This window comes from Lineus longissimus, chromosome 19 (assembly GCF_910592395.1).
Source record: "Lineus longissimus chromosome 19, tnLinLong1.2, whole genome shotgun sequence".
In the NCBI taxonomy this organism is placed as follows: Eukaryota; Metazoa; Nemertea; class Pilidiophora; order Heteronemertea; family Lineidae; genus Lineus; species Lineus longissimus.
Genome location: NC_088326.1, coordinates 4,489,142 through 4,505,373, shown reverse-complemented (window position 1 = coordinate 4,505,373; position 16,232 = coordinate 4,489,142). Strand labels below are relative to the sequence as shown.

The window sequence follows — 16,232 nt, the reverse complement described above, 5'->3', positions numbered from 1 at the left end:
AATCCGTGTTACCCAAAAGGATTGTCGTGGTTATCAGAATATGCATGGGGTTACGATCCTGACACCTACTTTTACATAATTGTCCTGTTTGTAACTCCTCTTTTACTATTATTATTTTCCAATGTTGGCGTTGTCTTTTCGCTAATAGCCAGCATGCGCAAAAGTGACGCATTTGCGCAGTCCAAATCTAAAAGTAACGCTGCGCAAGCGCAGAATCGGTTATCCATCATGGCAACTTGTATCATCACATTGTTCCTTATTTGTGAAATACCCTCTTGTCTTGATCGATTGATGAGTCTGGCCGGTCACCAGTGGATTGTATTGAATAATTTCAGCAGGAAAACAGGTCTATGGCTTGTTGCTATTGATTCCTCCCTCAATTTCGTGATCTATCTGGTAACCAATCGGTCGTTTCGAAGGTGTCTGTTTCGTAACGATCAACCATCCTAAACATGGTGGAGGGATATCGCAGCCTCGTTATAAGTGTTGCGCATGGCAACGCAATGGACGGATGTTGGCCAACTCTGACGAAATTCGGAAGCAAGCTCTTCAGCGTCTGGTCATACATCTGTCGGCTGAACTGATGCAATTACACCACAATGCTAAGGCGTTTTTTAGGACAGATTTTACAATATTTATGCAGAATCTCTCCCTCTAACATGTCTACAGTAAGTTTGGATTGGAAAACATCGTGGAAATCAACTGTTCACGATGAATACAACAGTTCACCCGACCACACAATTAAAGAGGATTTCGCACGATCAACGTTTCTGCACGTTACTTTTTCTCGGGCGATGAAAATAGCAACTTCTCATATCAGGTTATAAGTCGAACGCAGATGAGTAAAGTAAACTCGGTCTAATGAACATGTGGATCATAGGGCCCGCAATAGGGTTCCGTTCAGAAACTCGCGTATGACTCGATGAGGCATCAATTGCTTGGGTTAGTTCAAAAAATAAGTCATTTTTGTTGGATCAATACAAGACCAACCATTATACACTTTCTATTATACTGACTCAGATGAATGGGCGGCTTTTCAATTCATAACGTTTGTTCTTCTTCTGGTTCATCAGTAAACTATTTTTCTGAACGTGTTTGATGCTTTTTCACATTTGTTTCAGCTCTTAGAATGTAGATAAACGCGTTATTCGTTACTTTAGTACGAATAAAGTCCTGGTGCGAAAGACCTTTCCTGCCACGTGAGTGCACGCCGAGATCTGAATTCACGTCATCTCGCTATAACGACGCGCAACGACATTTCCATTATCGTCGCAGTAGCGGGGTAGCGTGACGTCGGAAATATCGATGTCACAACGTTTTGGTCTCATTAGGGAGTTGTTTTTTTTATTCATGCGCCCCCCCCCCCCCCTCACCGTAGTTGATAAAATCATTGATTTCTCGGTCCTCACAGTATGTCTGTGTTAATTCAGCAGTTTTTTTGGCAAAGACATGTTTTTTTGGAGTTTCTGAAACCTAGAGCGCTACTCTAGGCGGCTAACAAGAAACTACGCATTTTACTGTTGTTGCCGACGCATGTGTGCACTGAACTTGGGATGTGCGTCGGCCCCGTGTTGAAATGCCGTTCAGTGCCAGTTGGTGCGTTTTTCGCTGATTTGTGTAAAATTCAACATGTCAAAAGTTCAATGGTTGACCCTCGGTTTTTTTTTATTTTTGTGTAGCGTAACCAACTGTCTTTCATGGAAGAATAGTCACTGTAAGAATTATTCAGGAAGAAATGTATAATATTTGGGTTTTTTCGTGATTGTCCGGCCCAATTGGCATTTGGGATGGTGAACAGAGCTAGGAGCAAATGCGACGCTTATGATTTATTTAAAGAAACAAAATGCCCGAGTTAACATCCTGCAGAATCAGGGGAATTGTGCGTTTCCAGTGATATACGACACAAATGGGTTGTCCTCATGCATTCACTTTGGAAACACATTTTAAAATAGATGTTACGTCCTGTTAATGGGGCACGTCATCATTGCGTACATTTGGGAAAAACTCCCTAACGAGACCTTTAATACAAAGTGTTGGCCGTCGTCACGTCACGATGCATTACAGCTCTAACGTGACGTGTCTAACGTGACGACGTCTTTGTAAACGTCGTTCACAATGGAAAGGATCAACGCATTGAGAGCTAACTCGGACCAAATCGGAATCAACATCGGAAAAGCGCGATAATTCAGTCAGATTTTGAATTTTTCCTTTTTTTGTGCAATTTGTTGATGGAAACTACTTAGAATAGGAGGTGACTGGGTAGCCGACAGATGGGTAATATTGCCCTTATTAAATGATACCAATGGTCATTAAATATATATGCTTATTTCGTACAAAAAGTATAGATGTTCATGCGATACATGTGTTGTGCAGTGTGAAGATGAACAGCTTCTCTAAACTAACCTTGTGCAAAACGTTGTGCAACCTAATTATAAAATGTTTTCTGCCGGTGACGGTAAAATATTTTCGCCAAGTTAGTTCGTGCATACAAACTCTAATATCTTACTTATTTTCTCCTTTAACAGTACATTCTGTTCAGATTCTCTCATAGCTATCAACTCTCTCAAACCTGTACCTTTCTGAACAATTTAGCATAAAAAAGACAAATACATGAATTTTCTAGTCTAGCCAAATAAAAAGCACATGTAGTACAAATACTACCATTGCTAAAGCATAAGGTTGAAAATCTGGATGGCCATGCATCGTGTCTGCCTCTAACGTTTGATTGAAGAAAATATGTCAAAATATGCACATATAATTGCGGAACCAGGGCCTGATTGTTCCAAACTAACGCTGGTGTTCACCTAACGTGGCATTATCTCCTTCACTTTAGTTGATTCGACTTAACGCCAGGTTAGAGTCAATGGCAACTTGTCTTGAACAAGCTGACCAAGGTAGCGAACAGCTCAACGACTGGGAGTGCAAACTCACAGCGCGCGCGGGCAAATCACCAAATATTCTCCTAAAGACATGATTTTCTTTTCTCGAGGTAATTCATGATATAAACCATGTTCAGTAGAACCTCTCTATAAAGGACACCCTCAGGACTGACAAATGATGTCCTTAATAGAGGGGCGTCCTAATTAGAGGGGTCAAAATGAATGGAAAAAACAAATTTGGGACCAAAACTAGTATCCTTAATAGGGAGGTGTCCACTAAGGGAGGTTCTAATGTATACCGTTGCACAAAAGCACGCTGCCATTATGAGTACGCGCCATGCCAGGTTAAAACTGGTCCCTGAAACATATAATAGTTCCCTGATTATTTCAAAATACCCGATCCGTAAAGTTAACACTGTCGAATATTCTTACTTCCAATCTTCAGTGTCCCTTCCAAATGTTGTAAGTCCAAATTATGGAGAAACTTATGTATTGGGTGGAAAAACTAGGTTTTTCTACAGCCTTTAGCGCATATAAATTCCAAACATTTTGCCTACATTACACAAAAATAATATGAGTTTTCGGTGTCCCGTTCCGAGAACAAATGCACGGAAAATGACCCTTTTATCGTCTGACGTCTTTGACGGCTGGGCATGTGCTCACGATCAACAAACTCGGAAGGCTCTGTGTAAAAGGCAAAGTTTTACATAACAAACTGGCTGGAAACAATGCAATGTTGATTGACAAGCCGAGAGGGCTTGATGACAATGCCAAAAATGGTTCTCGACGGGATAGCGAAACTCACTATCAAGGTGAACATAAGATTTAATAACTCGATCCACTGGTTTTCAGCTCTTTTGTCAAGGCTGTTGATCAATTTCGAATGGACGTACTTTACGACGATGCATGTTAAAACCTCTCTTATCTATGCAGCTGGATTTGTGTGGCCGTCTGATTGACCTGTGAAAGATAAAGATAAAGGCCAGCTTTTAATAACCATGTTAACTTTTAAATCTCAAGAAAGTCGTCATGGCGTCACCGACAGTCGGTACCAATCTCCAAGCCTTGCCATTGGTGACGGTTGCTTATAGTGATAGACGAGGACTGTCTACTGACTCTGCCCGTGATCTGGCTAGCCATCACAACAAAGCAATAAGCACAATCGGCACGAGGAATGCGCACGCATTTAAGTGAATTTGTATGTACTGATTTCTGACTAACATAACTAATTTCAGAGGAAGAAAACAACAATTGGGCATCCTACGGAGCAAATTCTAGCCATCCTCTCATTGGGAGATTGGGTCAGGAACCTGAGAAAATAACGTACATGTACCTCACCGCAACAGAGGTCGTTATGACGTAATATACAAACTTGTGATGCCATACGATTAAATTGGCTGCCTCCATTGACCAGTGCATAGACCAGTCAGTGGGAATTGCCTACCAAACATAAATGTACCCGCAGTAGCCACATGCGACCTGATATCCGCTCAGAAGTTTCTGGGTTGCTTTAACCTGCAATGCTGATCACAGTGGTTGCAGTAATAAAGAGCAGCGCAGCTATAATCGACTTACTCTCAAGTTATATCCGAGTCTTTCAATTCATTGAAAATCTTTCGGCTGGTTATAAATTATTAGTCCAAATCACAATTGGCATCCGTCGCGCGACCTCCTCGTTGGGTAGTGCGCCAATGACGCGATTTACGGGATGTCAATTGTGATTTGGACTGTGAGTGGGACAGAAAATCCCGTAATAAATGTGTTTTATTTTAAAACACTTGTGATTTACAATAAATGAGAAGTGGTTTGACATACCTTTCATTCGCATATGTGCGTTGCCATCAGGAGTCTGCTTCCTTCGCCTAAAAGGAAAAGAAACATTTTGGACTTAGGCCAAAAAAAGTTATTGTTAAGTTTGTGGTTTCCGCTTGCGTCAATTGCAACCCCCGCGCATCTATATCTTTTTATTTTCCCATTCAGCAGCCAAGCAGACGATATCCTGCACCTGAACACCACGTGGCGTCTATTTGAACTACCCTATTACACGCATGACTCATCGTTGGAATTTCCCTCTAGGCGTGCATTGATTTGTATGCATTGTTCAGCTTTTTTGGCCACACGCCGCTACGGATGTAAGTAGGGACACGCCACGTGAGCATTTCATTGTATCAATACAACAATGTCACGGCAGCTAAGTTCTGTTGCTATATCGTTTGGTACCAAAATTCTTCACCCATTTGGTATTGTGGATATCGCCAAATTAGCTTACTAGAAGTAATTAAAATTACCACAGAAAAAAACCCCGCATGACCGTATCCACTTTCAGTTGACCATGAAACCAGAAACATAACATTAACTTTTTTGGCCTTGGCTCCGAGAAAAGTACTTTTTAGATGCGAACACCCCATGATAAAGCCCGCATTAACCATTAACCCTTCAGTTTTTCTCCAGACGGCATGGAAGCTTCAAATAAATTGCATCTATGGCACCCAAAATTCTGGTTAAGTGTTCATGGCAGTTTGTTTGTTTTTCTAAGATGCTGTTTGCATACGCCACGGTCCTGCCGGAACCGATTTTCCTGAAAAAACCAACGTTTTAATCTCTTACATGTCTGATTCCATTTGCCCCTTTAAAAGTAGGAGTAACAGACAAAAGTATAGATTGTCTCATAAGCTGAATCTGACTGGAACTTTCATATATCGAGGAGACACACTATGACATTCCAAAACACCTGGATTTAGAATGAATTGCACTGCAGTGTAAATGCACTCTATGCGCCAACGAAGCTTCGTTTTGAATTCAGTAGTTATGGTGAGGCGACCATAACCGCCTTGGTTAGTGTCAAATGTGGAAGCTGTCAAAAAGCATTAAAAATCAAATTCACTTACTTCATGACGACCACGACGGTTGCAATTATGATGGCCGCGACCACAATGACAGCGACTACGATAGGCCAATACACGACCGGGTCTGCATACCAACGATTTTCGGGCTCTGGATTAGCCATCTGAAAAGAAAATGGAAGAACTGTAGACACTGGTTTTGAGGGAGAATAAAGTATTAACAATGTAGGCGGGGAAGGGATGCTCCTATACATGCTTCCCGAAATTGGTGGCTTGCATTGGAACTAACTTTTTCCCCCTTATCTGTCATTTAAGGCATTCAAGTGTGTTGGTCAACCATGACATCTCCTTTGTCCCTCCACCATGAGGCCTAGTTTCCCCTTATGACATCACTATTTCGGACACTCAGCGCCCCATTTCTGGAAAGGTGTATAGTCCAATTAATTTGGCAGATCAGTGGCATAGTGGTGAGAGCACCGGGCTCATAATCAGGAGGTCGTGGGTTCGATTCTCAGAAGGATCACCGCTATTTCGTAATTGTGTCCCTGAGCAATTGAGGCACTTAATCCTACTTGCTACTCTCCGCCAAGGAGTAAATGGGTACGTAGCTGGCTGAAATACTCCCAGAGAGTAGAGCTGGAATCATGAATGTACAGGCCAGTAGCTAGGGTTGATAATGTTAAGCGCTTTGAGCGACTGAAACCAGTTGGATTTTGCGCTATAATGACTCATAATTATTATTATTATAAAATGGTCCTAACTATCATAGTCACTATTTCCAATTTACAGTATACACGGAAAAGATGAAGGACTCTCATGAAAAGTACTCAAGTATAGTACAAACGTAGGTCAAGTTAAATATTCTGTTACAGCACAGGGATAATCTTCTTCCACTTAGTCGTAATAACGTGACTAATAACAAAACGTCACGCTATCAGTGAAATTCGGTGACCTTGGAAATTTGGCCATATTGACCTATCTTTTTGTCAACATGTAGAGATGCCTAATAGGGTTCTATATATCAAATCTAAATTCTAGGACAAATAATGACAAAACATGCCACTTTTGGTGAAATTTGACAGTTTGACCTCCGAGTCTCGAAAATCGGGTCAAGGTCAAAATGTTCACCCAACATATCTACTGTAACAGCAGGCCATGCTTCGACAATTGCCTACCGTTGATTGCATTCCCCAACGTATCCATCCGATTGGGCCATGTATAGAATTAGCGGAAATAGCAGAATTAAGCGGAATGAGCTGATTCTGGGCTTCAATCACCTGGAAAAGCCAGTATTTATCGCGATGATCGTCGCCATGCCTGAACTCTGAAGACGAAAGCAGGTACGGTAATACAGCTCTGCACACGGCTACCGACTGAACTTAACTGTCCCTACAGACCAGTTTTCATGCCCTCATTGCGAGTCCTGGCTTAACCACTGTAAAAAGCGATTTTCAAATAATCTATGTTGCGTATCGAACTAATGAAAACTTAATGAATCCATTTTGTATGAAATTATATCATATTTTGTACAAAATCCGCTCATTCCGCTCATTCTGCTAATTCTACATGGCCATCCGATTGCCATTAGGCATGTCAGGACAATCGATTTTTGAAAGGGCGGTTTTGCCCGAATGTAGCCAAGCCTGGAGTTGACTACTTATTTCTTAATCCCGATTCGCAAGTAAACTGCTCACTGCTACAGGTCACGCACACTGGTAATCAACTTTTTCCAGTTGAAGTGGAACTAATCAACATGCTCATAACTTTTTCCAGACGATCACAGGGAGGAACGCTTTCACAGCCACAATACACCTATCATTATAGCCTGTCAGCCACGATATTTTCGTTGCACGCTATGCATGATGATTTCAATTTGGGGGTCTGACGTTTTGGGGGCGATTTTTGACGGCTTTTAACCCGCGAATCAGCTTTTTGACCACGACGGGTTAATTTGAGCCCAAAAACCACACAAGTAAGCCAATTGGACTTAAACATCTTCACCTTCTTGACTTTATTTTCAATTTAAGAAGAACTATATTATATTTATTAATGGAAAGTACCACACAACTGGTACCGTGAAACCACGCGTTGATTTCAAACTGGACTTTTTTCGTGACCGCGAGCGTGAAATTTCGGTTGCATTATCTAACATTTGCTCGAAATTACTTCTCTAAGGCATTACATTAAGGCAAGTTACCTTTACTGTTGGTGTTGTTGTCGGCTGCGATGGTGTTGTTGGAGGACGGGTTGGGCGGGCAGCGTTGTTGCATCTGATCGTCCACAGTTCATCACCTTTTTTTATTCACGTACAAAAAGATGAAGAAAAAAAGCCTCATGATGATTGGATGATTTTAGAAAGTGCATGTTGCTGAGCGAACGTACTGTAGCTAAGGTGCTTCAGGTATATCCTTCATAAAACTATAATATACAGTGGGACCTCCCTTGGCGGACACCTCGGTACTTAGGACACCCTCTATATTAAGGACACCTCATCTGGTCCCATGTTCGTCATTTTCATTGAATTTAACCTTATAATCGATAGCAGAAAGCAGCAATTCTGTGAAAATCGAGGTTATTTTTACTCGAGATCCAGGCCATGAGGAAAATAAGCTCAAAACTTAACTAAGCGCTAGTTCAAGGAGGGTGATGTGCGTCTAATAATCTATCAAAAATCGAACGGGAACGGTGGTGTACGCCGCTTCTGAAATATCTCCGCCAAGTGTATATGACAACACTTACCTTCGCTTTCAAGGCTCATCCAGAAGTATCCGCTTCCCGAGTTCAGTGGGTGGAATGTTGCATAAATGGCCTTTGTAGTTGGAACCCCCAAATTATTGAAATTTATGACGCCGTATTTCACAAAAGCTCCACCAGTTGCATTAAATTGCGATGAAACCGACTTGAAATCTCCCCGAGGGTGAATAGGAGCGTACACATCATTGTACATATTGAAGATCATTTCATATGAAAAACGTACCAAAATATCATGCTCAATGATCGAAAATTTTGAGGGTTTGGTAACGTTTGGATGAACAGATAAATGGCAAGAACAGTTCTCTTTCGTTAAGTTGTGTTCAGCAGGATACCCCGGACTTGACATATATATTGGCGTAGCCAAATAGCCACTTGTGACATCTGCGCAAATGTTATACCGCTGTAATGACGACAGGTCATCAACTGAAATCAAAAAATGTAACAAGTTTAAAATGAGCTGAAGGACGTACTAAAGCAATCACCTCTTAAACCAGTCACGAAGTCCGAGGACCAATCGATGTCTTAAGAATCCAGTCAATTTCGTGTGGGGGTAATAACCATTTGTATGTTGCCAAAGCGGAAGGAATCGAACAAGATTTTCTAGGAGACGGAATTTCAAAACATTATCTCCGTGCGCACTCAAACTGCTTTTTTGATTACAGAAAAGTTACTATCAATGTTACTAATTTTACAACCAGTAGGCCGACAGTGAGTCAGTTTCAAATACATGCAACGATTTCAAACCGTCTGGGTTTCCGTAGGCCATGTAGAATTAGCGGAATGAGCGGAATAAGCGGAATGAGCGAATTCTGGGCTTCAATCACCTGGAAAAGCCAGTATTTGTCGCGATGATCGTCGCTATGCCTGAACTCTGAAGACAATGCAGTGCTGCGCACGGCTACCGACTGGACTAAACTGTCCCTACAGACCAGTTTTCATGACCTCATTGCGAGTCATGGCTTAACGATTGTAAAAAGCGATTTTCAAATAACCCTAGTGGCGTATGGAACAAATTCAAACTTAATGAATTCATTAAGTTCCATTTTGCATGAATTTATATCATATTTTGTACAGAATCCTCTCATTCCGCTCATTCCGCTAATTCTAAGTGGCCGTTTCCGTACTGTATGTTTTGATTCTTTTAAACCTCTTAAATGAGCTTATAACGCACCACATGTGTAGTTTATTCTCATAAACATCGTCGAGGATATTGATCCCGTTTGACATTTTTCTTTACGCATGTTACAACTAGAAAATATCAAATGGTTTTGACCACTGTTCCATTTGGTTCCAGGCTTGTCCGTTGCGCAATCCGTAGCACTTTGTGTTTCACTAGAGTGTATAAGTATATGCTGCGTGGCAGAGCAAGTCACATTGAGAACCTGATCAGCACCCGTCGTATAACATTTCACACTGCTGGTTTTAGAGGCCGCTGAAACAAAGAAAAAGAAAAACCCTCAGTATATATATTTGAATCATTGCATGAAATCCGAACAATGATAATTGCAAAAGAAACAGCCATGGTCAAGTGCTCCTACCCGTAAGCCAGTGTAGAAGTTTAAAATGTCCTAGGATAAAATGTCCGGGAACAAAGGATTCTATTATGCGCTTCAATCTCTGAGCTATTGACCGTCAGGGTCTCTATAGAACCATATTGCAGAATACAATAGGGCCGGACACTTTTTCCAGGGGGGACACTTTTTACTTTTACACCGGTCTGCGAATATATTTTTCCCAAACGACATATATCCATTTCAATTGTTATTCGCAGTTCCTATATCTCTTCTAATTGACCGATTAAATTCGTGCGCGGTGGGTATGATGTACATTTGCCTAACCCGCCCCCCCCCCCCGCCCCAAACCCCGGGACGGTTTGGGTTAGCATTTTGGACCACTATATGTATATCATAAGTACCTGCGCACAATTTTTCATGGTTTGGAGCTGCCGCAGTGGCTACGTGGGTAGAGCGGTTTGCATACTAATCCAAATATCCCTGGATCGAATCTCACTAAAGTCGACATTCTTTTCATGGTAGTCTCTCTGCTTTGTAAACTTTTTGGTGAAAATTATTACATGTCCAAATGTGGAAATGTCGTTTGGGAAAAAAATATTCGCAGCCGATCTAGCAGGCAATTTCATATTCAACAGTGGAGTCAGTTATTTCTCTTTTTTTCTTCTGATATATTGCTCGGTTATATCCATAATAGATTGTTTTATTATTCATTAATATCATAATGCAGATACTACTGTTGGAAAGACTTGTCGGCGCTCCAAGAAAGAATGCCGGTTTTGTCACGCGCAGACATTAGGCGAAGGCCGCAACCTTAAAACTGCCAAAATTGTTAGTACCGGTAAAGAAGACTAAGCTGAAGTTTTTTAACTCCCTATATATTATTTCCTAGCTAATCCCATTGTTTAGCCCGATAATCCCGCTAATTAGCATTCAGGGGCCTATGGTTTGAAAGTATCGTATAATCGTTCACTACGTTCACGATTCTAATCAAGCTGATGTAACCACGGTAATCAAGTCAAGAAAAAAACGTTGACGTTAACAGAGACTGAGTCGTTGATGGCATTTGTTTCCCAAGGATCCGTACGAGGTCGCCCGTGCATGAGACGACGTATACCACTAAGAACATCAAGACGAGAGACTATACATGCTTCCCGAAATTGGTGGCTTGCATTGGAACTAACTTTTTCCCACTTGTCCGTCATTAACAACATTTAAGTGTGTTGGTCAACCATGACTATCTCCTTTGTCCCTCCACAATAAGGCCTAGTTTCCCCTTATGACATCACTATTTCAGACACTCGGCGCCCCATCCATCAACTGGAAAGGTGTATAAGAGAACGCATTTAATGAGGCACTTGCCTAAGAAACCAATTTGGACAGCACAGTGACCATCAATACCTCTGATAACAGGTCCCAAGGATGCTCTATCCTCTAACCTTTCAAATATCAAACAAGCCTATCGACGTTAGGTTCACAATGAAATTGGTTAGGCCACTGGCCACTGAAACTGAGGTAATATTGAGGGCCACAGGCGCATGGCCAGAGTGAGGTCAAAAGGACAACACAGCAGAGCAACTCCCTTCTTAAACCCAAATGTCATGAAGTTTTCAGGAAATGTGTTTTATGGTGTATCAACAGGAGAGCCCTCTCGTAATAGGGGAGTGAACTTAAGTTGATTCCCACTCCGGCGCCCTGCCGTGTGGACGGATTATTACTACTACTGCGGGGAAAGGGTTAAAGGGCAAAATTTGATTTCATGACCTCGTCGAGTGCCTCGTAAACCCCTTACTGTTGAATTGTGAAAATTTTGGTGACATCTAGGCTTGAAACGTATTTTTTCAACCATTAGCAATTTTTCTAATCGAAGTCCGAAATGGATTAGTTTTGGAAATTAGCAACTGTCTACAATTTACAGCAATTTTTATAGAATGACAAAATAAAAGCCCTTCTTCTAAAAAGCCAAAAGCTGAATCCATCATTGCTCTGTGTAAGAAGTTCAAATCTCCCGCCACTGAGACTTTTAGTATATAATTAGGATGATGCCATCATGGCAGTTGACCGATTGGCCCACATACCAATGAGGTATGATAAATGTACATACCTGCTTCTGCCATCACCAATATAATGGTACACATGATTATTGTTGCCTGCATCATACTTTCATGCGTTTGCGTCACCACTATCGAGTAATGTCAAACTAGTACAGAGTCGAGTAGAGTCACGTATGGATGAATGGTCCGCTTCGCTTCGTGCGTATTCACTCATCTAGCGATGATTCACCATATTTCTGCTAGGTTACGATGACATGCAGATGACAGGCTGACCGGCTTACAATCTCCAATAGCCAATCAAAATGAAGATAGCCAAGTGGTTTTATCTCGTTTTATGATGAGATAAACACAGTGAAGAATAAGGTCACGTGGTCAAGTTGTCAAGGCGGGTAATTTTGAAAATGATTTTAAAATATTCGTTAGCAGAACTATTTAAAAGTATTCACTGGCGGTAAATTTGAATATCACAGAAAGTCAAGTCTGTGTTCCAATGAGTGAGGCAACTCTTTCATGTGTGTTATTCCGTATACTGGTCTTCATTTCGTTGATCTCTTACTAAACACAATGCCTACACAGGATCTGCCAGCACTTGTCGCGGGTTGAGTTCTGGATCTGCCAGCACTTGTCGCGGGTTGAGTTCTGGATCTGCCAGCACTTGTCACGGGTTGAGTTCTGGATCTGCCAGCACTTGTCGCGGGTTGGGTTCTGGATCTGCCAGCACTTGTCGCGGGTTGAGTTCTGGATCTGCCAGCACTTGTCGCGGGTTGAGTTCTGGATCTGCCAGCACTTGTCGCGGGTTGAGTTCTGGATCTGCCAGCACTTGTCACGGGTTGAGTTCTGGATCTGCCAGCACTTGTCGCGGATTGAGTTCTGGATCTGCCAGCACTTGTCGCGGGTTGAGTTCTGGATCTGCCAGCACTTGTCACGGGTTGAGTTCTGGATCTGCCAGCACTTGTCGCGGGTTGGGTTCTGGATCTGCCAGCACTTGTCGCGGGTTGGGTTCTGCCAGCACTTGTCGCGGGTTGGGTTCTGGATCTGCCAGCACTTGTCGCGGGTTGGGTTCTGGATCTGCCAGCACTTGTCGCGGGTTGGGTTCTGGATCTGCCAGCACTTGTCACGGGTTGAGTTCTGGAACTGCCAGCACTTGTCGCGGGTTGGGTTCTGGATCTGCCAGCACTTGTCGCGGGTTGGGTTCTGGATCTGCCAGCACTTGTCGCGGGTTGGGTTCTGGATCTGCCAGCACTTGTCGCGGGTTGGGTTCTGGATCTGCCAGCACTTGTCGCGGGTTGGGTTCTGGATCTGCCAGCACTTGTCGCGGGTTGGGTTCTGGATCTGCCAGCACTTGTCGCGGGTTGAGTTCTGAATCTGCCAGCACTTGTCGCGGGTTGGGTTCTGGATCTGCCAGCACTTGTCGCGGGTTGGGTTCTGGATCTGCCAGCACTTGTCGCGGGTTGGGTTCTGGATCTGCCAGCACTTGTCCTGGGTTGGGTTCTGGATCTGCCAGCACTTGTCGCGGGTTGAGTTCTGGATCTGCCAGCACTTGTCGCGGGTTGGGTTCTGGATCTGCCAGCACTTGTCGCGGGTTGGGTTCTGGATCTGCCAGCACTTGTCGCGGGTTGAGTTCTGGATCTGCCAGCACTTGTCGCGGGTTGGGTTCTGGATCTGCCAGCACTTGTCGCGGGTTGGGTTCTGGATCTGCCAGCACTTGTCGCGGGTTGGGTTCTGGATCTGCCAGCACTTGTCGCGGGTTGAGTTCTGGATCTGCCAGCACTTGTCGCGGGTTGAGTTCTGGATCTGCCAGCACTTGTCCGGGTTGAGTTCTGGATCTGCCAGCACTTGTCGCGGGTTGAGTTCTGGATCTGCCAGCACTTGTCGCGGGTTGGGTTCTGGATCTGCCAAGACTTGCTAAAACATCCCAACATCAACTTTATACACCATTACCCTCACCCCTAATGGATAAATAGCCCAGCCCAAATATCAGGCTCTTAACCAACCAATATCCAGTAATTAATGAGGCGACCAATCACCACACAGCTGTATCAATCTAAGATCACCAGAAAGGCCCTAGGGCAGGGGCCTAGTAACCAGGTGCTAAGGCAGTTCACAAAATGGATCAAACAGCCTAACAGATGATGATAGCAACACAATGCAAGCGACCAATTAAGAAGTAAGGTGTTAAACGGCTAACGATCCTGGGTGTTTGGGTTCACTGACAGCAAGAGAAGAACACAGAATTATAATAGATTTGGTATCCAATCCCAAATATCGTCACACAAGTATAACTAGGGTGAAATGAACTTCAGAGATTCTTGGTGTATCCATGCTAGAAGTGGAAACGAAAACATTTTGGGGATTTTATGTAAAAAGGAAGAACACTCAAATACATATGGTTTGCTGAAACATGTATACCTTTTTTGTATACATTTTTTTTGCTTACCATACTGCTGAGAAATTCTCAACCTTGTTTTTACGGCATGAAACAATTGTCTGTCTTTATCATCAAGTTTTGCAAGAGTCATCCTCACCTAACAAACTCGCCCCCCCCCCCCCCCCCCAAAAAAAATGGCCTAAAAACCTCTAATACTATTTGCTATATAAAAACTCTGAAATAAAAACAATTATTTTTCAACAAAATGATCAGATTACGAAGAGCACGTGGCCAAAATACTATCCTTCTTGAAAATCTTTGCCACCAAAGTTATTTCATTTCAAAACGTCAAGTCTGATATACAGTGAGAACTCAATTAATCTGTGGTGACCCAGTTCTGAGGGAAGTTATTATAATACATGTATGCATTTGAGGACCTTTTGGGAGTCCGGTATATAGGCCTAGTTCTACAGAGCCAGTCATTTCATAAACTTTCACAAATGACATGGAATTTGACGCCAGTCTGGTTATTCATAATGGTGTCATTTTGTAAAGAAATCTTGACTCTACTTTTGAATGTGCGCAATTGGCACAACCGATTCAGATCACTTTTCAAAGCATTTGGAAAAAGGTTAACACTCCTTGTGCGGGGTGAGCCTAAAGAAATCTCAGCATACAAACCTGACTGCTAAAATGTAATAACGCAACTAACATTTTCAACCAGATTGAACTGGAAGAAAAATTCGTTTACATGACATCAAGATAAAAAAGACAGATATTGATAAATCATACCGGTACACAATAAGAGCAAATAAAACGAATGTGCTTTGACCAAAATGAAACGTATGCAAAAAATGGCGGGAAACCTGAAATCCCATGCAAATATTGCGGGAAAGAAACTGCTTATTCCTTTACGCTTTTTCTTCAGACAAAAAAAAAAAAAAAAAAAAAAAAAAAAAAACATTCATGTAGCATCATGAAGAATTCAAATAAAACAACATCCGAAATGTATGAGAATTCGAGAAAATGAGAGTTGTTATACCAGAATACATCACTCGCTGTTGGCTTCTGTTTATAAATTTGTTCTAGTACCGCGGTAAAGTGATATCACACATGCCAATTTGGCGAGACGGCACCTACGTCAACGGACTTGGCTCCTTTGTTGTTGGAAGTGTACATAGGGCGACAAGAGGAGGAAGGTCTGGGCCCGGTTTCACGAAGAATCTTAAGTCTGTTTTGGTGACTTAAGTATGAGAATTTCTTAAGTTTTGTCTTAAGTTGATTCACAAAGAATCTTAACTCGCCTAGCCGACTTAAGTACCCCAAAAACTTAAGCACGGTAGCTACCGTACTTAAGTCGGAATGAAGGACACAAGATGCTTTGAGATTCGTACTAAAGTTTTTGACTTGGCTTAGTCAAAATATTATGACTTAAGACAAACAGTTAAGATTCTTTGAGAAACCGGGCCCTGGTCACAATATAGGTTCAGTATGTTTCAATTAAACATGAACGGTTGAGGATTGCTCCGAAGTAATCTTTGCTATCGAGGTCGTTCATTGGTCTACTTTGTGATGGGGCGGGTTATCAGGTGTGGATCTGCTCGTGCTGGCCTTGGCTCTGGGTGTAACAGCATCTGTTAGTAGTATATGGGCTACTTGGGGAAAATTATGAACTTTTGACCTAGTGACCTACTGACCTACTGACCTACTTTGTGTATGAGAAGTTTGAAAGTTGACCTGACCTAGTGACCTAGTTTGGATATGGTGTAAAATCTCCAGAGTGGGTCATGGCCTAGTAACCTACTTTGGATATAGTGAAATAT

General features: G+C 42.4%; 1 protein-coding gene across 2 annotated transcripts; it reads right to left on the bottom strand.

Moving 5' to 3' along the window:
- Positions 1-2,306: 2,306 nt before the first annotated feature.
- LOC135503167 (uncharacterized) lies at positions 2,307-15,507 on the bottom strand. 2 transcript variants are annotated; one of them, XM_064796564.1, is made up of 7 exons: positions 15,452-15,507; positions 9,648-9,908; positions 8,462-8,899; positions 7,920-8,014; positions 5,768-5,886; positions 4,695-4,741; positions 2,307-3,839 (listed from the first exon to the last, which is right to left on the bottom strand). In XM_064796564.1, the coding sequence occupies exons 1-7, from the start codon at positions 15,459-15,461 to the stop codon at positions 3,805-3,807; spliced, it is 1,005 nt and encodes a 334-aa protein (XP_064652634.1). In that variant the 5' UTR covers positions 15,462-15,507; the 3' UTR covers positions 2,307-3,804. The 2 variants fall into 2 exon arrangements, with proteins under 2 accessions (XP_064652634.1, XP_064652633.1); XM_064796563.1 differs by lacking the exon at positions 15,452-15,507 and adding an exon at positions 12,092-12,336.
- Positions 15,508-16,232: the final 725 nt, after the last annotated feature.